This window comes from Manacus vitellinus, unplaced genomic scaffold (genome assembly GCF_001715985.3).
Source record: "Manacus vitellinus isolate BGI_N305 unplaced genomic scaffold, ASM171598v3 scaffold_22_pilon, whole genome shotgun sequence".
Taxonomy (NCBI): domain Eukaryota; kingdom Metazoa; phylum Chordata; class Aves; order Passeriformes; family Pipridae; genus Manacus; species Manacus vitellinus.
In genome coordinates, this window is record NW_021939632.1 from 12,906,523 (window position 1) to 12,932,289 (window position 25,767).

Sequence of the window (25,767 nt, forward strand, 5' to 3'; positions counted from 1 at the left end):
AGGTTCAGAACCATGGTTTGCTTTTCAAGCACTGCTTTCCTTTCTTCACATCTAGTGACACATCACTGAGCATGTACAGGTCCGTCTCACAGAGTAAACACCAAGCAACTTTGCTTCACAATTCACAGAGGGTGCAAAGAAAGTCACTGCAACCCAACCACAAATTTTGCCTCTATGATTTTTCTACCTAGGGAAAGAAGGTTTTTCCATTACCTCCAGGGTTTTGCATTTGCCAAGAACACAATGTTAGATGGAAACAGTCTGAGTTTGTAACTGAGGGAATAGCTGATTACATCTCCTTTTTGGGGTTAATAAGACAACTTTATGTTGCTTAACAAGCAGTCTATTGGTTTTATTCTGCTCCCTTTGTCACTTGGAAATGGTAACAAAAAAACTAAGAAATCGGAGGCAAACTCACTTGATAGGGCAAAAAAACACCCCAATTGTAAAAAGAGGAATAGTTATGGTCCCAGTAGAAAGTCTTTTGTCAAAATCTCACAAGTAACAGCAACAAGTATGTAAAATAAACAAGCAGACAAAAAACCAACTCTACAAACCAGCAAGATAAATCTAAGCAAACTGGGAGTTCAAAGTAAGTGGCCGGAAGAGATGAACAGTTTTCTGTCCCAGAAGCAGCATATATCCCCTCAACCTATTCACTCCCTTTTCCTCATCGTTCCTGCCCACCTCGACACCCATATTGGAATCCACATTGCCCCTTGCATTGAAACTGCTGCTAGTTAGCAGCCTAAGTGAGAGGGTTTAAAAACAAAACACAGCAGGTGAGGTGAGTGGGGAGATCTGCAGTGCTACAAGCACACAGACAGCTGCTCATTCCAGTAAGGTGCAGAGCAGTGTGCTGGGGTATCAATATACACTGGGGAGAGAACACAATATTTCAGAAAACATTCACATTGGGTCTTTTTACAATCATGAAGCTGACGTTGCTGCTGCTATGTTGGAGACTTCAAAATGAGCTGCAGAATCTAACATGCCAGAAAGATATTTGATGAGGATTGTTAAAAACCAAAGAAATTATCTGGCTAACACAGAGTGACAGAAGCTGGGAACATAACACCTTCTGCACATGAAACTCTTGTTCAGTTTCTAATGTCATAGCAAAAAACTGCACATGTAGTGTCTTCTAATGGAACAGCTGCTTTTATGTTTGCAGGTATAACTCAATCTCTACAAAGATAACCACAATCAAGGCTTAGTCTAAGCTCAGACTGAATACTCTAAATGTATTCAGACTCTACTGTTACACCCACAGCAGTCCTATGAGACATCCTATTACTGATAAAAATTGGAAGGAAATCCCAAACCCAAGCAATGAATGATAATAGATTTGAAATACAGACTTCAGCTATGAAGTTTTCAAAATAGCAACAGACACCGCAGATCAAGTTATAACTGGGACACTGCTGTTATACAGGAGAAAGAGAGGCTTGAAGAGGGCCCTCTTATTAAAAATCAGCCATAGGGTCTTGTAAAAGTATCTTATTTTGTGAAATTTCATTATCTACTTGGTTATGTGAAGAATTATGCTGTGTGCTGCAAGTTTTAACAAAAGGCAGCTGTATGGTTCCCAAGGAATGAAAAACGCTGAGGCTGGACTGTCTTAAACCTGAACTGTTGTCTAGGAAGGGGAAAAAAATCACTTTATCTCATTCTAGTATGATTTGCTTTGTTTTATTTTTGTTGGTGAAAAATAGTTCCAGCAGAGAGGCACTGTCTTTCAACATGAGTCTTCAGTTTCCTGGAGGTGATCTGTCATAAAGTATTTCAAGGGAAATAAAACTGCATGCTCTCTATTACTATCCAGCTTGATTGTTCTAACAACACATCTGAATATTTAAAAGATAACCCAAGCTAAGAAAGCATCCCTCCTCCCCAAGCTGTTTTGTTCAGAGCTGACTCAAGAACACTTATTTTGATGACGAAGCAGGTGAAATTGGGGTTGATTGTGACATTTGTAAATCCCAGTAAGGCCCTCCTTTAGAACACAAGCTATTTCATGCATGGTTTTAAGCTTTTCACTCACATATGTTTTTAATGAAAGTTTAAACACTTCCAGGACTAGGCTGCAGCTGTCATACATACAAAATGCATATATGCTTAGGGAATCTGGTGATATTTGAGTACTGGAATGCTTTTGAGAACACTTTTTACTCTATGTGAGGAGCAAGTACATTGCCATTCATTGCAATTTATCTTTCACTGTGGGCTACTGTTTTGTTTTCCTTTGAACTTTACAATCTGTATAAATATTTAACACTCTCTTTTTTGATGGCTTTTCTCAAGTCATATAAACAGAGCTGAAAATATTTAGCAGTTTCTCTTCATGTTTCTCCTTGACTCACGCTGCATTTAGACTGGTAAAATGGACATTGCAAAGGAAAAATGGAAAACTGGAGGACAAGCTCTGATGAAAAAAAGGAATGCAGATCTTCACTTACCATTAGTTTATAAGAATTATGCCTATTATAAGTATGACTACAAATAAAAGTGTTTGCTGAAAGAAACTATGGAAGACAGCACCTTTTTCTTTTTCACAGTAAAAGTCTTTTACTTGTACACCAAAGAGCTGAGCATAAAAACTGATGTAGATACCTTGAAATTGTTAGCTGATATGTAAATATTGTCCATGAGTAGGGATTTTTATACATAGTTTTTTACAGAAAAGTTGTTTTGCAGGCAGCATACCCATAACAGCAGATACCACATAACTCTATATTTATTCCACAGACAGTTTTCTTTGTATTCTGTAGACTATTTGCTTCACTTAGGTCACCCACCATCTATTTCACATGCTTTATAAAATAAGGAGGTGACTGAAGAATAAACTTCTTACATTTACCATCCAAGTCGAAAGCATAGTTATCCTCTCCCAATCTCTTGATGCTACGCAGAACAACTGGGTCAGACATGATGATTATTTACTTCAATCAGAAGCCCTGAAAAGAGATGGTGGGAGGGAGAGGAAGAATATCAGCATACATTTGTCTGCAAACATAAAACAATATTATGTTAAAGTTCTACTTACCTCAGTTTTGCCCTCATGATCTCAGGACAATGTCTGGGATTACAGCACTGATTACAGCACAAGTTATAACAGAACAGCTGTGACAGACTCAGTGAAACTACAGAGCAGAAAAACACCTCAGAGAAGAGGGCTCAACTCACCCCAGAGTGCAAAGCCTCTGACAGGCTTCAGTGCCTCCTGCCTTGAGCAGAGCTGTTCCTGGGGCTTGTCAGCCACTGCAAAGAGCCCTGTCCCCATTAATGGCTCTGTTAAATAAACTACTGCCTTTGTGTGGGTGACATCTGTAGGCAATAGAGTGAGATATTAACATGACAGGTCCTGCCTCACTTATAAGGGAGCAGCAGGCAGGAGACCTCCCCTGCCTTGTGCTGTCCCAGGTGTCAGCAGCCAGCAGGACCATGACAGGGGACAGCTGGGGACAAGGGTGGCTGGGGGGAGGCCCCAGAGCCACACTGACACCTGCATCCTCACCACCACAGCAGCACTCCCACAGCTCTTGGCTACCAGACCTGCTCCTCTGGACAGTTTTATTCCTAACTATTCACACTGACATGCTGAATAGATGTCATACATGAGAAGAAATAAGAAGACGAAGTTAGTACTTTTTTGTTAAAGAAGCACTTCTGTGAGGCAAAATCTGCCAGTAGTTAGGCCTGGCATCCAAGATGGCGCCCAGGGAAAAGCGCTGCAGAAGCCCTCCCCAAAACATGCCCTTTCACAACCAAAGTCATCTCATCCACATCTTTGTTTAACGTAATGTGTCCCAAAACATAGTTACAATATCTTCTTCCAGTTTTCAAACATCAACATTTGCATGATTATACTTCTGTATAAACCTCTCACAACCTCTCATTTCAGGCATATTGCAATGCGTTCGGATAGCAAAACTTCTGTGTAAAAGACGCATTTCCATAGATTACTTGTGTTACACCACCTGACTTCCCAGCCAGCTGAGTTTCTACCTATTGAGCCCTCTAAAGGAACCACTTATTTCCTTTTAATAGCATTAAAACTACCAAAATCCTTCATATTGGCAATAGCTGTGTGATTAGCTACAGCCAGGCAGTTCCTTATAAGTGGGAAGGATTGAGAAGCAGATTGGCTTTGAAATTACCCAAGGATGAAGGAAATAAATTCATTTTTAGATCAAAGTGGAGCAACATAAGGATCTAGTCCAGTGGTTCAGGGTGCATATGTAACTTTTAATAATTTCACTTCCCATAATCGCCCAACCTTTCCTTTTTTATTCTTTTCTCTCCAATTTGGTTTTCAAGAACCGCTGACTCCCAACTCCAACTCTTTTTACCCTTTTCCTTTGAATTTTATGTGTACATCCCTTGGCACATCACTAATACATCACTAAGTCACACTGGAAAGACCAAACTCTCTGGAATAATTCTAAGCATCTAATGCAAAATTCAATTATTCTAACTAATCTTAACTAACTTTAATGATCGAAGATGTCTGAAGCACTCCCCTGACAATTAGTGCTTCAGTATCCTTCTTGCTAACATATTTTTTTCCTAATGTATAATCTGAATATCTTACTTCTTGTGCACCAGGGAGATGAAACATAATATTCCTTTTCACTTTGTAAGTAGGCTGTATTTATTTTAATAATACTAGAAAGTCACCCTCTTCAGATAAAGAAAGCAAGTCATTCAATTTCCCTTGGTAGGGTATATTTCTTAAACATCTGATAATTTCCACTGGTCTCCTCTGGATTCTAGTACATCTTTAATGGAGTGATGAGTGCATAAGAGCACTACAGCACCAGTCTTACCAATATTGGACAAAGATTATTTCCCATGTAATGGATTATGTTCCTGTTCACACAACCCAGTATGACATTTGGGTTTTTAACAAAACTATCACATTGTTGATTCGCATTCATGTAGTCCTCCATAGACACTAAATTTTTGCAAACGATTTGCTACAGTCAGTTGCTTTCCAAACTAGGTTTTCACATTTGATTAATCCTGCCTGATATTGCTCATATTTAATTGCACCTTACATCCTTCAGCCCATTTTACCTGTTTATTAAGGGGATTTTGACTTCTAGTGCCATTCTTCAGGAATATATGCAGAACATACATGAAAAGTCATGACAGAACAGTCATGATTGAATTTAACAAGCATATTCTCCATTGTGTAATCCACATTATTATCAATATTACTGGATTATACCATTAAAAATGCAGACCTCTGCAGAACTTCATTTAGCACACCCATTCATTTGGACACTGGTTCATTGATCACTACTCTATGGGTGTAGTTTTTCTTGTCTAAAAGTTTCGGAAGAGACAATCTACTCATCTGCTTGTCAGTAAATTCTGACCCCCTCACATTTTGTGACTCCCTAAATTGTGACCCAAATTCTCTTCTTAAGTAAATTTGTAAAGCCAAAGAACTACTGCAATAGCAAAATGTCTGGCCAGGACTAAAATAGTTGCTTAGAACATAAAATCACAGAAGCTTTTAATTAATCCCCACATACAAATGAAAAATTTACAATTTTAGTCATAATTTCTCCATTCTCTGAGACAGATGGCAAATGAGCTGAACAAGTTATGGTACTTCCTAAGTTGCAGTCTCTACCATGTGCAAATTTCCAAGTTCTCTTTCTGCTTCTGACCAGAAATAAAGGAAAACATCATCAACATATCACTGCTTCACATGGGATCTTATACAATTCATTAAATTTCACTTCAGCTGAGTTTGTATCAAACATATGGAAGAATGGCTTAATTTCCAGATTACATTATTCAGTTTATATTGAAATAAAGGTAGGTTTCCCAAAAGAGCAAGTATACTCTCCTGAGAGTTTCAAGTCCCTTGAGATTATGTTTTCACTGGAGAGTGATAATTTTTTCCAAGTGGCAGAAGAATTTTCACTCACTTTTTTAGTAAAAACACAGAATTTATTCTCCTCCCTTCTGCCTTTTGCTGTGTTGGATTAATTGAAATAGTTTCAAACAGAAGCTCCCCGAAACCTGTTCAAATCACCCTAAAGTTCTAGAATTTTCTTAAGAAAAAGTTTCTCAGCCAGCTCATTTTTGGTAATTTTGTCAAAATGATCACATTCTCAAAAGAATTTATTTTTACATGTCAATTCAGTTGTGTGGTTGAAGCTGGAGATCTGAAAACAAAGCCTTTTTTTTCTGTTTACAGGGAAGTTTGACAGTGGTAGTACAGACAGGGAAGCCTTTCACAGTGATGTGATTTTAAGGAAAATGCAACTTAAATATGCAATTGCCCTAAGGTTAGCCAGGTTTTTTTTACTTTAAGTATATGTTTTTATGAAGGACACAGTTAAAGAAAACACGAATTAATAGATTGCTCAGAAAGCCATTAGTGTATGAAAAATATGCAAATCACAATATTTGTATCTTTGTTAAAGCTTTTCAAATTTTTTGATCAAGTAGTTAAGCATTATTTGCTGAATTAATAATACCCAGCAGATACCAACTGCAACCATATTCTCATATTTTCTACTGCAACAAAATAGTTTGTCACAACGGTAATTTTAGTAGCAATTTGTTATTAAACGTGAAGGCATCATTTGCAGCTCTATCTAGTACTGACTGCTTCACACTGCTTAGCACCCAAGTGATGTTACTGTAGTAGCTGAGCTACTACACAAACTGCTGACTTTGCACTGAAATTAGTATAATGGGAAATGTCACCTGGATTTTGAATACGTGTTCTTCTGGAGTAAAGAAGCAATGTTCCTACCTGTTCTGCTATCAAAAGAAATCCAAACTCTAAGGGTGGTATTTACAAACACTTTTCAGAGCTTTAAAATACTTCATGACTCACAGAAGTATAAATCTACTTAAATTAAATGATATAAACCACTTGAACCATCCTACTGAGTGTGGATCCCAGTGAAAAGCCATGAAGTGGTTAAAAAGCCACCTCACTACAGTTCTGCTTCAGAAAGATAATGTCATACTATAAAGCGATGAAGGCTCAAAAGTAAAGCAAAGCAAAGTCACTCTCTGCCTGTCCTTTTCCAGCTACTTGTTTTTTGACTCTGCTACTATTATTCTACTCTGTATTTTAACACTATGAAATGTATTTTGCAACTGATTTTTTAAGCCCAAATGCTGACATAGTTTTAAACAGGAATAGTGGGGAAAAAACCCAATAATTGATAGACTTGAAAAAGAATTCTAGTTATAAAGACTTGCTAGAGCTAAATTTTCTGGAATTATGTCACTTTTCCAATAAAATTATGACTGTCCCACATTTTTGAAAGGAAACATATTTTTCCTATTTTTACTAAAGCTCAACACATCAAATACTATCCTCTCTGGTAGGCATCATTAATTAGCTTACTGAAACAGATTAGTATAGCAGATAAGGATACTGTATTAAATTATTAAAATAACCTTCCTCAGTGTCTGAATGTTTAACTGGGGATCACTTAGAACATATTGAAAAATACTGTTGCTGATGTCTGCATTTAAAATGATAGTATAAGGCATTAGATTATTTTATCTACCTATGTGTGTGCAAAATACAACCTAGGAGCAGAGAATACCTCAGAAACTGCACTGAAGTGAAATAGCATCTTAACCTAGCCCAATACAGTTTGGCTGCTGGATTTTTGATAAACAAAAATCTTCCAGGAACTCAAAATCTAGATTTAAATAAGTAATACTTAAAAAATGTTAACAAAGGAATATATCCTGTGAATGAAGCAACATTAGGACCTCATCCAAAGCCCACTACAATCTATTTCAAATAATCTCTTTATTCAGATTAAGATCTTTATTTAATATAAAGGGGAAGAAGGGAGAGAGAGAAAAACAGTGAAAATTGGCCCTCCCTGCAAGCACTGTTCTTCATGTTTCTTTAAACCTAGGTTCCTCAGATATAAATAATAGCATATAAGCAGAAAGACGTTTTGCTTCAAAATAAAACTTGAATGTCTTGTTCTTCAAACAGTTCTATTAAAACAAAACCTCCAAAACTAAAAAAAACAAACAAAACAAACAAACAAACAAACAAACAAACCAACCAAAACAAAAAAAACCACAAACCAAAAAAACCCACTAACTTGCAAAGAGAATGCAGCATTTAGCTTAAATTGTCCCAAAAATAAAAAATACATGTACTTTTCAGTTCAGGAAGTTTCATCAGTCAACTCTGAAATATTAATAGATTTGTTACTCACCCGTGTCTGTGAAAAATCATAAAATCACAGACAAATTGCAAGGACCCTGCTCAGTCAGTGAAGCTCCCAACCATTTCCCAGCATATTTTCATTATTCTAACCCATTTGTCAGAACTGAATTTTTAAATTGGGCATTGGCTATTTGCACCTGGGTCAATAACCACACGGTCACAATGTTCACAGTTCATTGACATCCAATGGAGTGTTTAAATTTGACTAATGCAATCTCACAACATAAAGTCAGGGCACTTGGAAAGCAATTATACTTGAGGAGACCAGACATTCTCTGGAAAACAACTCACAATGAATTATTATAGCATTATTTTATCAGCATTAGTATCAAATTACTTTATTTGCCAGGCAATAATTTTGTACACTATTATCCCTACTATAAATAACAACACCAGCTGAATAACACAACAATTGGTTCAGAAATTAAGCCAAATTCACATTAAAAACTTACTCAAAAGCTTTGTTTTCTAACCCACAGCTTGCCTTTCTTCCCATGGCTTCTAATTTTTTACAATTTTTCCTTTGAAATTAAGATTTTACAGCCTGAGTAGTAGTGAATTCTAGTTGGAGATGAGCCCTCCACGGACTTTTCAATAAGGGACACTGATGAGGACAATGCTGTGACCTCAGACAATAATACCACAGAGTTTAGAGGCAAATGGTAGGCAGGGTTTAGTTCCTCTCTGAATTCAGTTCTTGCTGCAGAGGGCCTTGACTGATAGGACAAGATAGAAAGACAGTGTTTTAGTCATAGTGACTGTCAGCTCTGCTTGAGTCATCTGCACCCTCAAACTTTCCATGATAAAGCCTCATGCCCAAAAGTGCATCACGATTAAATGTTAACCAGAACTCCAGTTTTCCTTGTTCAGCATCATTATTGTGTTCACAGTGACAGCATAACTAAATGCAAAACTGGTGTCTCTTCCCACCATCTGTCCCAATGAACAAAGCATAGCTTTGAGAATAACACTATCTGAGATAACGTCACAGTGATAATCATCTGCACCACCACAGCATAGAGCCAGAGGAAAAGAAAACAAGTTAATTGCAGTGCAGGGCACGGAAATGGAAAGGCTGAAAGAAATTTAAATGGTGGAGCAGATTTATTCACCTTTGACAGCTTCTTGAGGAGCAAGTTGGCCAAAGGTAGTTCAAGGCCTTTGCTTTTCAAAGTACTTGAGCAGAGTTCACTTGCACTTGCACACAAAGTTATCCAGCACCTCCAGAAAAGATCTGGTTTGCCAAAGACAGAATGCAATTTTAGCTTTACATAAATTACTTCGGTCTTCTCACTTAAAAACTTCGCTCATCTAAGCATTCAGAAAGTGTATGCAGAGCGTGTTCCAAACTGCTAATGAAGCAGGTTACGGCAGTGATGAATTTGAGCTAAGACCATAAGCTACTACAACCCTTTTGAAGGGCTCTGCTCCCTTGTAAACCTCTGCTTCTTTCAAATCATCCTTAAAAAAAAATCCTGAAGATTGATAAATTCTGACATCAGCCATAAAAACAAATCTCTGGTGAAAAATCACCCAAATCTGTGTATATCAAAAGGGAGAATATAAAGCACTCAGTTCTGGTCCCACTCCCACACAGTCATCTTCATCTTTTATAGCTGCTAATGGAAAAATTAGCCAAATCCACTCCATCTCCTCACGTCCTCTTGTACTTTGTTTCCTTTTGTCCTTTCCAAAGATCTTTAGCAAGGGTTCTACAAGGAAACCTCTTTTTTACACTTAGGAGCAAGACTTCTTCTTTTGATGGCTTTTATCATTTTTACTGCAAACAGAAAGTTGTACATTGATAACAAATCCATTTCCTTTTTTTTTTTTCTCAATCAAACTACATTTATTCATACTGAAATGGGGAATAGCAGACTCTTCCCTTACAGTGAAATCAGGAAAGTACCTAAGGGCACAATGGGGATGTTTCTGTGAACGTGACTTTGTCTTGTAAAAACTCTAAGTCGTTGACTAATGGGAGCAGACACCTCCAGGTAGGAGGTTGGTTCAAAGAAGGAAACAAACTAATTTCTTCTCTCGTGGTCTAAATCACCATCAGAGACACCAAGTCATAGTATGTTTATTTCTTGGTCACAAAAATATGCTATACTGAAACCAGAAAATACTTCCTGGAGTGGGTGCAGCAGGAAGGCCAGGATGTAGGCAGCAAGGGACCCACCTACCTCTAGCAACTTGTCTTGTTTCTATACTTAGCCTCTCACCATCTGCTCTTGGAAATTACCAGAAGCAGGACATGCACTTATTATCCCATTGATCCTACCCAAGTCTGGCAAGTAGTAAGGATTTCTTCTAAATTCCAAATCCTTCTGCAAGTAAAAATAGCAGAGATAGCAACAACACTTCCAAAAAAACCCACTATAAATTTTAAATGCAAATTATAACTTTTCTATCCAAATTAAGTGATTTACCGTGTTAAAATAAATCTTTCAAAAAGACATTTTTCAGAGTGCTTGCCCCACCCTCTGAGCAACCAGCCCCACCTCGTCTGTTCTTGTCAGAAGCTGGCATGTCCATCTGGGCCTGCCTCTCCCCTGTGCCTCATTTTTCCCAATCACTCTTGAATGCCACAAAACAAACACCTTTGGTGCTTCTGATCACTCATATCACTCTCCCTCCTAGAAACTACAGAAAAATACGTTTTTCTTGATGAGCCCTTTGGCTTGTTTTTGGTTTGTTTTTTTTTTAGTTTTGGTTTGTGGCTCCTATAAAAAATTGTAGGCAGATGTTTACATTGCAAAGTTGGACCACTGTGGATGGGCACTGAACCTGCCAGTCTCCCTGGCAGGCTGGAGTTAGAAACTAACTGAAAACCTTGTAATTTCAGCACTTTTATTAATTTGACATAAAGTCCCACATGCCTGTTGCCATGGCAAAAACAGGTCTTTTCCTTCAGTATAGCTAAATTGGCTTTTATTTGTATTTATTGACCAGATTGCATATCAAGCCAAGACTCTGTTCTGGTTAATTTACTAATTATAGTTTATAGTAGGGTGTGATGAAACATAGGTCTGCCTTTTTCTCTAGAGGGGCTGTTCTCAAAGTCTCTCCAACCCTGGGCCCCTGGGTTGCTTCCATGGCCAGACCTGTATAGACTTTAGCAGGCATGAGGTACATCTGGCATGGCTGAGGTCCCAGGACAGGTAGGTGTGGGAGGGCAGCAAAACATTGCCTCTGTGCCAAGGAGGGCAGATTTCCGTGAGGCCTCCAGAAGCAAGACTGGCCCTGGCTTTGATGTGCAACAGCCACAGACTACCCAGAGTGCTAGTCAGCTGCAGGTGCAGGAGGGCTGCAAAATCCCAGCAGAGTAAGGGATATTATAAAGAGAATGGTAATTTTAGTAAGTGTTGCAAGAGAAGGAAAGCCTGCCTTTGTGCTGGGTCTGCTATGCATGCATACATAAGCCACGGGAAAATTTTCTTGTCCTAAAAGAACTCTGAAATACTACACAGGGATGGCAGCTACCTAATCACTTCTTCATACTTTATTCAATACTGATGCTGCAGAGGAAGTTAAGCAACAAAAACTAGCATCTCTCAATTGCAACTTTGCAACACGCTGGGTAACTTCCAGCCAGCACAAGAAGCTGCATTTCACTAGCATACATATTTACATAAAGCACCATGAACAGCCACAGGGCTTCCAATAAAAATGGAGATATATTTAACCTCTCATGTGAGAGCAGAATGCAGATATACAAGAAGAAAATAAAAGCAGTGATCTTTTCCCTATTATTATTTTTAAAAACATGTCATGTGTTTGCAATTTCCTTTTAAATTAATTTGTCAGAGGAGAATTTGACCATAGTAAATGCAACTTCATTGCATCTTGCTCTGCAGAGATGGACTGTCTGTTAGCAATCTCTGAAAAGATCTGTACTCCTTTAAATCTATTCAGAATTACTTTTTTAGTCGATTGCATTAGGCATCTCCTGTTTTTCAGCCATGAGCATTCATGAAGAAGTGTAACTGAACTTGTTTCTCCAAGCAGAATTTCATCCATCATCAATAGTTACTATTAATAGTTCACTATTAATTCAATTGGAGTATAATCCCAGATATGCAGGCTCTTCCCAAACATATTTTTTCAGTATTGATGTTTTCACACTGCCTGAGCTTCAGTCCAGCAGATGAAGGGTTCCAACCTCCATCCTTCTTCCTGTGCTCAAGGACCACAGGCAAACTCCCACAGCCTAGTTGGTGCAAATTTATTTCTCGAGAGACAAAGGGACAGTACTTGCTACCCGGCTTCTTGAGAGTCCAGCACTGACAACCAAAGGTTTTAGTAAAATAAAGTAAAGCATTTTTCCAGGTAGCACTGCTAAACACTATCTACAGTAACGGGAAAAGTTCTGGGCCCTGGTTGCCTTGCTTGACCTTTCATTGCCTGTTGGCCTCGATCTCACTCTTATAACATATTACCAGTTCTCATTTCTGCTCAAGAGAGGGGAAAAAAGGTAGTAGAGTTTTTCTAAAAATACCATGCTACATTCACAGCTTATTTTACTTGACACCTGACAAGTGTGTGTTTGTCACCTTTCATGGAAGAAAATCTCACTAGAAGGATGTTTTAAACATCTAGTTAGTGGTAGATAAATATTTGGCAATGTGCTTAAAAAGTCAGGCTTATCAATGCATCATTGTCAGAACAGAAATCCAGTTCCCAGAACCTTCATTGGGACTGTTTGCACTAACATGCCTACATGGGTTATGGCACAAGTGCTCAGCACCTCCCATCCTGTGTTACCCAACTAGGGAACAAATTAAATAAATTCTGCTTCAGAAGCGTGAAGTGGTTTTGTTTTAAAATTTAAATACATGCAATAAATTACTTCTAAGTTATCACTCATTCTATCAAAAGCAAAAATCACATATGAACTCTACTGAATAAGTCTGAATATAACTATTTTTGAACACTGCTTGCAGATCATCTGAAAAATAGAAAAGCCACATATCTCTGACTCAACAAGTTGTGCAAGACAAGATACTGCTGCTGTTAGTGATGCTAATTGATTTCAGTAGGGGCAGTATTGCAGTTGAGTTTACAAAGGCCCAAAATCCTATGGGCTGGATTCTGCTAACTTTGAGTCTTAAATCTGGTCTATTACGATTTGCCATAGTACCAATTATACTTAATGCTAAATTCCAACCTCCTTTTCACCTTTCATCTTTTCATAAAATTGCTTATAACTTGCCAAATTTCTTTTATTTGAAATTGTGATTGGTTTCAGGCCAAAAGTGATTTTTTTCCTCACATAAAAAACTATGAGTAAGGTCAGACCAGCAAAAGTATTCATTCACACAACTCTAACAGCTGACACAAGAGAGCTGGTTTTACATTTTTTTATTTTCCCCTCCCATTTTTGAGGGCTTAGAAATGTTTTTCAAATCCATCTAGTGTTTTTCTTCCACAAAAAGCCAACACCACCCCTTCCCAAAAAGCTGTGGCAGGGTGAAGACTATGCAAAGGGTGATGGAAAGCACGGTGATAAAACCTGGACACTGAGAATAAAGCTGAATACTGCAGAACATTCTCAAGCACCTCCTTCACATCATTGCCTTCTTGGTCCCTCACTGATTTTCTGTGAAGTCTCTCCCATTTCAATTAATCTAACACATTAGGTTAAAATTTGTCCCTTGACTTCCTTCTTGAATTTCCCTGCAGGTCACTGGGGACTTGTCAGTAATGCTGGGATTATGGGGCCATCCGCTCCTATAGACTTGAATACTGAGCACTTTAGAGAACCAATTGAAGCTAATTGGACTGCAAATATGTTGCAGTAAAGATGCAAAAAAAGCAAAGAGAAGGATAGTAAATGTATCCAGTGTTGTAGGTCACCTAGCATTTAGTGGTGGAGACCAATTTCCTTTCAAAGGATTTAATGGCAGTTTAAGGTATAACACTCGCTATGAGGAAGAACCACCTTTTTTCTTTCCTAAGGCTCATATACTAACTAAAAACTGGTATACATGCAGAATAGCAGCTGATTTATAATCCTGGTTCTTGGTATAAATTTGGAAAACATTATACACTTTAGACTTACACTTCTTCTGCCACTTTCAAAATGGTGCAAAGCCTGCTGGATACACAAGCTGTCCTCAAGTATTATTGCAGTGTAGCTGGTACCCTTCTGTGCTCACAACTAATCCATTTTGGTGTGCCCAGAGGCCTTATTGCAGAGGAAGCTCTAGTCAAGGGAACTGAGATGCCTTTGGAACATTAAGTGCATCTAGAAATTTCCTGCAGCTACCCACCCAGAAAAAATACATACCATTAGATATTGTGTGATAGCAACTTTTGTCTAAGCTTTGTTATCCAAACTCTTTTCTCTTAATTATCACAACTGTTAGAGAGATCTAGATAACACAGCAAACTAATTCTGGGGACCACCATGGCAGCTTCTTGTAACTCAAACAGGGAGCAATTTGTGTGCCTAAAAATATATAGAGCCATTTTAGATATCAGGACACTCACACAGGACTGAGACCCACCAGATGAGACCAGAAGAAACTGTACCATCAGCCAGAGGTTTTCCTTAAAGAAGGGATTCCCTAATACACGCAAATTGGCTTTACATACTCGCATTAAGGCAGCCAGCCAATCTTTCAGACAAGTCAGATAATTAATGGGCTACTGCAAGGTGAACCAAGATCTAAAATACACTGTCAGCTACTGTGCAGTCACATGCACATTCTCATTCTGTGAAGCATGTAAGATAGTTCACTCCTCTTTCCTTTAGGGATAAAAAGCTGAAAGTTCCCAACCACAAATAAACCTCACAGTATTTGTGTTCTGGAGTGCCATATAAAGACAGAAATAAAAATGTTAGTACAGCAAAAAATCCAACACTTTAAATAGTAGTAGTGACAATAATAATAATAATAATGTCTAATGCAATTAAATCCTACCTTTGCAGGAGAGATATGAAAGTTTCTGGAGTTAAGGTTTGTTGCATTCAACCCTGACTGTCCAAAACAGCATTAAGTAATCCAGCAAAGATTATGAAAGAAAAGGAGGTGATATTAAGTTTCTCCCTGATACGAAAATGCAACTATGGAGAGGAGTATTTTCAGAAAGGTGAGGTAATGTCCAGACATTTGTGTCAAAAGAAGCAATACATTTGTCACTGAGAAAGCCTTGCAAAGTATCATTATATCTCCTAAACATTCTGACTTTTGGAAAAACTGTGATGTGAAAAATTACTTTTCAAATGCATCTGCATCACAATATGACTATCCACACAAAATACTTCATCTGGGAAGATTTATTCAAATCTTAGTTAAAGATTAATTATTCACGTTTGCTTGTAACTTTTGAGTGAACTCCCAAACAGAAAAGCTTTTATTTGCTGATGTAATCAATGTGCTCAATGTATTTTTCTGTCACTATTGTTTATTTACCTAGTAATCAAATAAGGATCAAGTCCCTTTGCTTCTGTTAGCCCCAGTGATGAAGCAGCCATTCTGAACCTGTTTGATAGACACTTGCCAAGCCTGCTTGAACAGGGACTCATTGTCTTCTGATCCTTGGACTTTCTTGCTTCACACCAAGTCTTTCTAGAAGCTAAAGCTTTTCATCTTTCTCCACCAAGAGTACTCAATCAAAAGTGATTAGGGAAACAAACTATGAAATGACACCACCTACTCTGATCTTTATCTTTAGACATTTTGGTTTGGCTGGTTTAATTCAATCCCTGTCAGGCCACTAGTATACCTTCAGGTGCTGTGAGACACCAGCACTGGAAATGTTAACATTTGAAGGAAAATACAAACAGGATTTGGGATAGGGCACACTAGCTGTAAACACGTTATTTAAATTAGAAATGCAGGAAAAATATCAGCTGCCTAAAGTATTACTTCTCTATGGAGGACCAGATTCTGCTGACATTTGCTCTCGGGGGACCAGACGCCTCATTTACTCAAATGCCAGCAACAAAAGCCAATGACTTCTGTAAATAAGCAAACCACAGTGTGCTCTGCTAAGACTAGCAGAACCTAACCTGTTCACAAGACTATGAGGCAGATGAGAACAAGCTCTGTTAAGTCAGTGGAAAGACTCCTGCTGCTTTCAAGACAATGCACAGATCAGCCAGTAGATTAGTTCCTTCCCAGCTCAGTAGATTAGTTCTCCTTAATGAGTCTTAACAGTCCCCCAGGCTCTGCAAATCACTATATATAGCCAGTAATGCTTATACAGCATTGGTAGAAGAAGCAGGCATAGAATATATTAATACCAAATACTAAGGTAGACACATCACAGCACGAAGTCATTATCAATAGCAGGCAGAGGGGCCCTGCTCATCAGCCAATGTATGCCAGTTAGAAAGTACCACCAGACACAGAATTTACAGTGAGATGTTTTTGGAAACTATCACCATGCGGGTCTTGGTGCAGAAGTTTATGAGCAACTTGGGCTGTTTCTATGTTCTGACACTGGAAATGACTGGTGAAGGCAACTTGTGAGCACCTGGAGGTATAGACTGAGCTTGCAGATGTCTCCCCAGAATGTGAGTAGAACTTGTGTTTATTGTTACAGTGAGCAGTACCTGTTGCAGCTAAGAGAACAAATTAAGCTTTTTTTTTTCTAGTGCACAGACAAGAGAACATGCAGTCCTTTCCTTTCTAAAGTAATTTTAGCAACTGTTGCTTATCTAGGCACCTAAAATGTCCGAACAAAATGCTAACTCAGAATGCTCTTTCCAACATCTGGAATCTTTCCTTACTTCAATTTCCAATTACTGGGTCAGTCACCTAAGAGTTTAAAAGGTTTTGTTTTCCTGGGTCTTATACCAGTGCTGTGGTAAACATCTGAAGTGCAAGCCATACAAGGAAGATACAATTATGGTGAAAAATCAGCCCCCTACTGTACTAGACTACATTCATCTCCCTGCAAAATGCTGTATAAGAGAGTTTGGAGATGTGTTTCTTTTAAGGTGACATATTAATGAAGATCTTAATTTATCTGTTGACTGCCAAACTGAATATACTGACATATTTACCCAGCATACGAAAAAGCACTCCTTTACCATGAAATGAAAGTGCAAAGCCTTGCACAATCAGGAATAGCTTACCTAAGACTGGAGATGTGATGTGTTTGTGCTGGCATATTTTTTCAATTCATTAACTAAAGACTAGGGGGCTTTTAGTTCTGTCAGGATGAACGATTAGTAAAGTTTGTGCTCTGTAGGCTCTGGAGAGCTGTTGGATGATCTCTCAGATCATTATCTGAAACATCTAAACCTTCTGCTCAGTGCTACATGAGTGCTGATTCTGAAGAACAACAGTCCTTAATTTCCCCTTGGCAGTTTTTCCTCAGCATGTCTGGCAGGCCACTCCACCCACTGCAGAGCAGTGACTTCTGGAAGTTTGCACTGCCTGCACAGTGGCGGATGAAGGAATCCAAAACACACCCAGACCCCAAACTTTGCCCCACCCTGAGGTTCTTTGGCATGACTACCAAAGCAAACGTGCTGTAGGAGTAAACCGGTAACACCGTCCTTCAATACAGGGTCTATGTGCTTCAGTTTTCTGTAGTGCAGAGAAGCAGAGGAATGCTGTACTTTGCAGTCATCTAAAAATTTAAAGGGCTCTCAATGCTGTCATGCTACTTTCTCTAAAATCAATTGCTTTTATAACAGCACTTGTCTAGAAGTAAGAAGCCAAGCTCTATCCCAAGAGTTCTCAATTTGCCAGGCAAATATCAAAGTTTTGATGGAAAGTAGAATTTGCCTTCAGCTATTTACTGGCTACATTATTAATCAAAATTTAATATTTACGAAGATACATCAATAGTCTAGAAAATCATGCTGACATTTTCTCTGGAAACACAGTCTTGGCCACTACACGAAGCTATTTTGAAATCAATATGCCCCTGGAAGACAAGTGGCTTTTTTAGTGCTTTACAATTAGCAAAAAAGAAATATTTTTGATAACACTGTACATTCACAGAACTAGATGATTTTCTCAAAAGAAAACTTTAACTGAGACTATTTCTCCTGGTTCTGACCACAGACTCCTTCCAGCAGCAATAACATTATCTAGCAGAATATGTGGTGGCACAAGGCTACAGCAGAGCAAAACTCACCATGATGCTCAGGACTGAACTTTGACGTGTTACCAGAGAAGGAGCACTAGTACTCCATGAAAACTAGGCATTAGGAATTACAGGCTTAGTAACACTGGCCCAGGACTGATAGAGAAAAGAGCAGTGGAAATTCCACACACAGTGCTGCCCTCTCAGCTGTCTCCCCTAGAGCCCTTTGTCTTATAGATCTTCTGTGGCAATTATTGTTACCTAAACACAGTGGCTAACACCAACCAGAGCAATCGCAGCTGTTTTTCCTACAGAAGGCAGGTAGGCATCCTAGCCAGACACTCCAGGACTTCTTCACAGAGCCCAGTTTCAAATTTAACCTTCTTTCCAGTAGTGCAAGTTCACTGCCCGCTGCTTCCTCCCTACAGCACAGCCAAGGAAGGAAGATGTGACTTACAGCTCCTGTTTCCAGTTAGATTAATCTTTTACCCAAATCTCTAATTATTTTGTTTCATTTTGTATTGGCACAAAGGTAAATTCAGTCCCAAAGTTATACATATCACAGCACTAGCTTGCCAAATAGCTTGCTGTGATTTATAGGTGTGGTGTTACCAAAGCCTGCTGATAGTAAATCCTCCCTCTCTTTGTGTCTAGCTCTGCTCCAAATTCTAAATCAGCAATCAAAGGAAATGCCATTGCCTGGTACGTCACTGCAAATGGACTGGAGGTATCTATGATCAGCTGCTGCAACATTCTGTTTTCAGACCTTATTTTACAGCACAGAAGCTTGAATTATCCTCAGTGCTTTCACATAGTTTCAACAGCACTTTGTCAGAGCACACTCTGAGTCCTCTCAGAAAATAAACGCCACCAACAGAATGGAACATTACAAAGATGATTCCCAAGTGCACACATTCAGGAACACTGCAATCCTTGTCAAACTTAATAGGGGCATTCACAGCAAAAAAGCCTAGTGTCTAAGTGAAGTACCTGAGCTAGAAGGCCAATTACATCAACTGCAAAACAACAGTGAGATGGGCTGCTAAAATAATCAGTGCAAGCACCCCAAAATTCAGTGGAAACCCTCCTGTAGATGCAGTGGAAGGAGAAGCAAACTCTTACCTGTATATATTTGCTTAACTTCTTAAAATCAGAAAGCATTAGTCAGTAACTCAGGAGTCCATATTGATGGCTACTGAGAAGTTCAAATACATAAAATAAGATCATTAAGCAGCAATGAATGTTGTCACTGGTTATCCTTTGTTATCCTATGTGACTGACTTAATTATTTAATGAGAGTTCAATATTCATTCACTATCAGATTCTAAGATTCTTTCCATTCCTACTTGGTGAGGTAACAGCAAAGTTTAGAATCAGAATAAATGAACTCAGAAGGAATAAGAACAATGGACAGGGTCTACCAAATAGGCCTAATACATTGGTCCTCCTGTAATATTCCTGTCTTGAGATAGCAAGAATGTTATGTAAAAAACAGCCTTTAAAAATCCCTCATTTTAAAGGTGAGATGTCTGCACCTCTACAAATATGTAGGTAACTAGAGCCTAGGTGGCTGCTTAGCACCTGCAAAAAAAGTTTCTCTTTAACAGAAAGTGCTTATCAGATTTATTTGCTTTAATTAATTATTTTAGTTTAATTCTTGTACAAACCAAAAATACAAAAAGAAAACTAGTAATCAATTATGAAGATTTTAGATGGCAAGAACTGCATTCTACATTTATAAAAAAATTTCAGAATAAACAAACAATATCATCCCCAACAGTTAGGAAAACTTGTGTTTCCTCAGTGCCTCTTTTTTTTATTGAGGGCAACATCTCCATGCATTTCTACATTTCTTTATACAAACACACTTCCTATGTAATATATTCTGCTGTGCTGTATATCAGTGTTAAACAGGCAATGAGTGACAGAAGACTCAAGCAATGCCTCGAAGTCTACCTTGTCTATGGGGTAGAGAGCAGATCACTCATCATCACACAACACAAGTCACACAACAAATTAGTCATCAGATCCACCACCACACCTTACACTTCTCTGGTTGTTCTTGGGGTCACTCTGCTTCCATGCTACAGATTAGAAAAGCAGCCTGGGTGGCACCATACAAGTGGTCAAAGAGAATTGTCCTTTTTCCCAGAGGAATTACTCTCTCCAGTATCAGCACAAATAATGACCAATGCCCACAAAAAACCCCAGACACTACTTAGAGAACTGATGCAGTCATACCTTTCAGTCTGAAATGTCCTCAGAGGACAGGGCTGACTAGAAAGATTGGTCAGCAAAGCATGAAAACAGTGGAAATCTATTGAAAAGAAAGAGAGGGAAGGTTTTGCCAAGGCACATATTACTCATGGATCCCAATCACATTGTGCCAAAGCTTCTACCCCTGCTCTCCCCCAACATATAAGGGCTGCAGCCAGAAACAAAGCCCCTTACAGGAGTTGTGTCTCAGGAAGTTGAAGGGTTGGCTAAGCACATTTGCTTCATTGCACTTCTACATCATTAACTTATTTGCTTGTAGCTTTCATTTTCAGACTCACTGCACATAGCAATTTTGGCTTCCATATTTTCTCTTATAATTTACTGGCTCATCAGAGACAGATACAGAGTGAGAAACCTGAGTGGAAAGCATGTCTTCATAACAGGCTGTGACACTGGACTTGGAAACTCCCTGGCTAAATGGCTTGACAAAAGGGGATTTTGTGTCATTGCTGCATGTGCCACAGAAAAAGGAGGCCAAGAGCTACAGTCCTGCTCTTCACCCTCACTGAAGACAGTGAACCTGAACTTAGCAGACTCCAATAGCATTGCCAGGGCTGTGGGGTTTGTGACTGAAGAGACAGCTGGCAAAGGTAAGTGGCAAGGCAACTTCCCAGAAAAATTATTCAATACAACCAAATCTGGTCTAGCTAAAAGTTCCATTCCCTCTCCACTCACTGCAGAGGCATTTTTCATCTTACTAATGAAACAAATCCACTTTTCAGTTCTGTCATTTCTCAGTTCAGAGAGATTCCCTCCAGCAATGCTTCCCATTGCTTTCACCAACAGAGTGCCTAACAATCTTGTCTCTCAGTCTGTTAAAACCAGATCATTCCCAGGTATGTTTTTTAGACTCTTTTTGGTGCAGCTGAAGAATGTCTGTGGAAGGAAGGTGCTAACTGATACCAAAAAGAACTTTCTTGACAATAAAATCACCTCACTCAACTAAACACGGGCAGTGCAGGGATTCTGCAGCCCTCCTCTAGTAAGCAGAAGAGCATATTTTTGCATGGCTGAATAAATCTGATGCTTGCATTGTACACAATAATTGCACTGACTGTAACAAACTCAATTTCAGCCAGTTTTCCTGGAGTTGTTACATAGGTAGCTCTCACTACTGCTATCATACACCTCTGAGCAGTCGTGTAAAAGAGGAAGAGTTTGTCCTTGGATACCTATGAAACATGTCAAAAAATAAGTGGCTTTGGCAAAGGGTGCTAAACAGATCTGCCTGGTAAATATATTCAACTGAGGCAATATGTGTTTCTTTATCTGCACTGACAGCTCAGACTAGACATTGCTAAAGGCCACAAAAGGGGATTCACACCAGTGCAACTACCAGCTGTAACACAGTTATACCAAATATTCAATAGGTTTATAAATTAATTAACTACCTAAACCAGCAAAACATATATCTTCTACCAGTAGGACTTTCTCCTCAAAGCTTGTAAAACACCGTTGACCTTGTCATGAATACTCCAGACCATTCTTGAATGCAAAGATTAAGAGCAAGGTAAACAAAATTATTAGCACTTACTTCCTCCAGCAGGCTCCTGCTTCCAGCTTGGGGAAAGCCACACGTTCTCAGTCAGGACAACCACTGCTGACACTGTCACTTCAGTCTGTGAAACTCTTTATGGAGGCTGAGTGCTGGACTTTCAGCCTCTCCCCTCAGGCACAGGCTGTCCTCAGCAAACTCTTAGAAACGTCACTATTTATCTTAAGTTCCTCAAGTAATTTATAAAGGTAGTAAAGCAGTATTATCAATACACAGCGTTAAGCCAGTATCTTTAGAAGCATTGACTAATTCTACACATCTGGCTCAGACCTTTAGACCCCAAACCAGAAAAATTAGTCTCTCCACTTTTATGCAGACTCTTCCATTTTCACAAGAACGTAAATGCATATTAGGAGCCTACATACTTGAGTGGATCTGGACAGTAAAGTCCAGTATGGTGGCCTATATCTCCAGCCAAAGTAGTTTTCCTTGAATACTTTATCCATGCTCTTTTAGAGTCACTGCCTAAGGCCTTCAGCAAATTTTACCAGGTATAGAGAGTGGATCATACAAGCAAACCCCAGACAACTGTATTCGTGTCACTGAGGGTTTTGCAGACTGTGTGCTTGCTTTCCAATGTCCATATGATACTCCAGGGTAAGATATTGTCATATACTGAAATAAATGGTTTTGCAATCCTCTTAGGGCTTTTTGGCTTGGTGTGCAATGCTGAAGGAACAGCTCCTGTAGCACCCACTGACTGGCTGAGGATTGAAGACTTCCATTCAGTGCTGGATGTTAATCTGCTGGGATTGACTGAAATCACACTCAAGCTTCTGCCACTTCTGAAAAAAGCTGAGGGAAGAGTTGTCAATCTAATTAATGCCAAAGGTCTCATGGCTTTTGTAGGGGGTGGCTACAGTCTGTCCAAATGGGGCATGGAAGCTTTCTCTGACACTTTACGGTGAGTAGCCAGAAACACATGCATGAATCCAATAACAGATTCCAGACGTGCTGAGGAAGGGTGACTGTATGTTTGCCCCTCTTGATTTCTCTCTGGAAATCTTGCCTAAAGGGGAGAAGGAAAATAAGAGGATGTTGGTCACTTGTTTAGGATTTTAGTCTCCAGTACTATGAACAGACCCATCAGGGAACTGCACTGGGAAAAATTTTCATATCCTAACCAAGTTGTTAGCATGCAGCTTTCAGGCATGTGAATCCACTACTTACATGAAAGCAAATCCTGGTCAGGCACCCAAAGTTTCCCGGGGAAGTTGTACTTGCAGACTTTTTGCTCTAACCTTCACAGCAATCTGAGCTGGGTGATTCCAGACAGCAACCACATTACCAAAGGTATTGTAACTTTAGAAAATTAAGCTGAGCACCCTTCACTGAAGCCAGTTGTGCTGTACTGCCTCCAGAAGGCTAAGGCCCAGCCCAGGGAGTCAAGTCTTCACAAAGACTAGAAAAGCTGGTTTCAAACCATTATGAGAACTTAGATAAAGAAAGTATATATCCCAAGGAAATAGAAAATAATGGCTAATGTACATGTGGTTCATTCCTTTGTATACTTTAGAATGCAGCTGCCTGGGTCTCTTGAGCTGTGCGGCAAGACAAAGAGGCCATTTGCACCTCAAAGGAGTTGTACAGAAACTCAGAATTACATAGAGGGAACTACACTACAAGAAAACACACTAACCTTTATTGCACTAACATTTAATCATTTAACCATAGGATGGAGAATAAAGTTCTAATACAACTGAAAATTTTTACTCACTTTTACTTTTTCCCAGACACTTTAATAATCTGTTCCTGTAAACTAAAATGGAACAGTATTTGAAATAGTCAAAAATTTTAGTATGATAATACATGACTAAGATGCAGCTGGCTGCTGCATCCTTTTCACCAGTCCAACATAAACGACACAGAGAGCTGTGAATCTACTTGACGCTCTTTTTTTTTTTTTTAAATCTCATTTAATTGCCAGCTGTTGTTTTGCAGGACAGGAACACTGCTATGAGGCTAATTTGAACATCTCAAAATAATTCTGACATTTGAAGATAAGAATATTCATTTGTGTGACAGACTTACCACTTATGTTTAATAGTTATGCCATCATTGGGTGGTTATTGGAGTTTTTATCCTTCCAGGATAGAGATGCAGCATTTTGGAGTGAAAGTAAGCGTTGTTGAGCATGGTTTCTTTAAGGCAGGAGTAGTTAATTCAGATATCACCGAGAAATGCCTCTTCAGACTTTGGAATGGACTGACTCCTGAGATCAGGGACTCCTACGGAGAAGAATACTTTGTTGAATGTAAGTAGAAAAAAAATCGTATGAAAGCTTAGGGGGGATATTATCAACATGTATAAATACCTGAATTGAGGCTGTAAAGACAACAGAGCCAAGCTCTTTTTAGTGGTATCCAGGATAGGACTCGAGGCAATGGGCACACACGGACACACAGGATGTTCCTGCTGATCAGGGATCATATTTTTGGAGTGAGGATGACCAAGGACTGGCACAGGTTGCCCAGGGAGGTGACAGAGTCCCCAGTCTTTCGAGATATTCAAAAGCCATCTGGACATGATCCTGGGCAACCTGGTCCAGGTAACCCAGCTTGAGCAGGTGGGCTTGGTACCAGAGGTCCCTTTCAACTTCAACCTATGTGTGATTCTGTGAATATTTTCTGGACTTTGTTAACGCTCATCAAGGACCCCTCATGGACTGTTCTGGACTACATGTATGTTAGATGAGGCCTGAGCCATTAGTTCACACATAGATTGGTGAGATGTGAGGTCACACTACCTTCCTTAGTCCCTCAATACTTAAGAGGTAGGATCCCAAGTGGGAATGAATTGCTATGCCCACATGCTAATTGGTCTGAAAAGTTGTGCTGTGTCACACTGCACTTACTGTACAGAACATCTGGCTCACAATATGGGTCAGGGAGGTTTGTACTTACTGGGTTCCTGGGTGTTTTGCAGCCTTTCTGGTCTCTGCTCCGCTGTAGCTATGCTGCTCCCAGCACTTGAGCCAGTAGTTTAAAGCAAGCCTGAAGCTGTAGCCAGACCTTTGAATACAAAGAATACTCTCACAGAGAATGTTGTGTATAAATGCTTTCAGGTTTATTTTCTTCTTTCCAGATGTAAAAGCACAAAGATCTTCAGTCAGAAGACTGTGTGACCATGATATTTCTAGTGTCATAAAATGCATGGAACATGCCCTGATAGCAAAGTACCCAAGGACACGATACAGAGCTGGATGGGATGCAAAGTTCTTTTGGCTGTTTCTCTCCTATGCCCCAAGCTGTTTATCTGACATGCTGTTGCGTATGATGTTTCCAGCTCCAGCAGATAGCGGGAGATCAGTTCCTGGAGTTCTAATTAATGTCTAGTATTAAAACAGTATCAGTTCTGCACAAATAAATACTAATTCTGTCAAAATCAGATGTCCTCTTTACCAGTTACTAGACTGTTTAAATTCCTTTCAGACGACACTTTCTCCATCCCCCACCCTTCCTTACCTGAAATTTCTGAGTTCACAGGTCAGCTTGTAAATCCAGTGTGTTTTTGAAGGCCATTTTTTATGCTCAGAAATGACACCTCTATAGAATCTGCATTCATAAAATATTCAGCTACAAAGCTAGTTGATACTATTCACACAATAAAAAAATTTTAAATAAGGAAAATAAAATCACTAGAA

At 39.1% G+C, this 25,767-nt stretch overlaps 2 protein-coding genes across 4 annotated transcripts in view; one reads left to right on the forward strand and one right to left on the reverse strand.

Moving 5' to 3' along the window:
• ABCB11 (ATP binding cassette subfamily B member 11) overlaps positions 1-8,357 on the reverse strand; it is a 43,555-nt gene extending 35,198 nt beyond the window's left edge. For 2 of the 3 annotated variants that reach the window (XM_018072580.2, XM_018072579.2), the window contains exons 1-2: positions 8,229-8,357; positions 2,855-2,957 (exon numbers count right to left, since the gene is read on the reverse strand). In XM_018072580.2, coding sequence (XP_017928069.1) covers positions 2,855-2,930 — 76 coding nt within the window. In that variant the 5' untranslated portion in view covers positions 2,931-2,957; positions 8,229-8,357. Of the gene's footprint in view, positions 1-2,854; positions 2,958-3,186; positions 3,328-3,648; positions 3,719-8,228 lie in introns of those variants that run through there. The other variant, XM_018072578.2, reaches the window with a different exon arrangement.
• A 3,025-nt stretch (positions 8,358-11,382) lies between these two features.
• DHRS9 (dehydrogenase/reductase 9) lies at positions 11,383-25,459 on the forward strand. Its single transcript, XM_018072473.2, has 6 exons — positions 11,383-11,567; positions 16,712-16,766; positions 20,829-21,159; positions 22,770-23,028; positions 24,215-24,378; positions 25,209-25,459. The coding sequence occupies exons 1-6, from the start codon at positions 11,383-11,385 to the stop codon at positions 25,457-25,459; spliced, it is 1,245 nt and encodes a 414-aa protein (XP_017927962.1).
• Positions 25,460-25,767: the final 308 nt, after the last annotated feature.

Excerpts from the sequence above, each read along its gene's own strand:
- DHRS9 (XM_018072473.2), top strand. The coding sequence starts at position 11,383 with ATGGCTGAGGTCCCAGGACAGGTAGGTGTGGGAGGGCAGCAAAACATT. Across the intron at positions 21,160-22,769 it reads TGAAGAGACAGCTGGCAAAG|GGCTTTTTGGCTTGGTGTGC; the intron begins GTAAGTGGCAAG and ends CAATCCTCTTAG. Across the intron at positions 23,029-24,214 it reads GCTTTCTCTGACACTTTACG|GATAGAGATGCAGCATTTTG; the intron begins GTGAGTAGCCAG and ends TTATCCTTCCAG.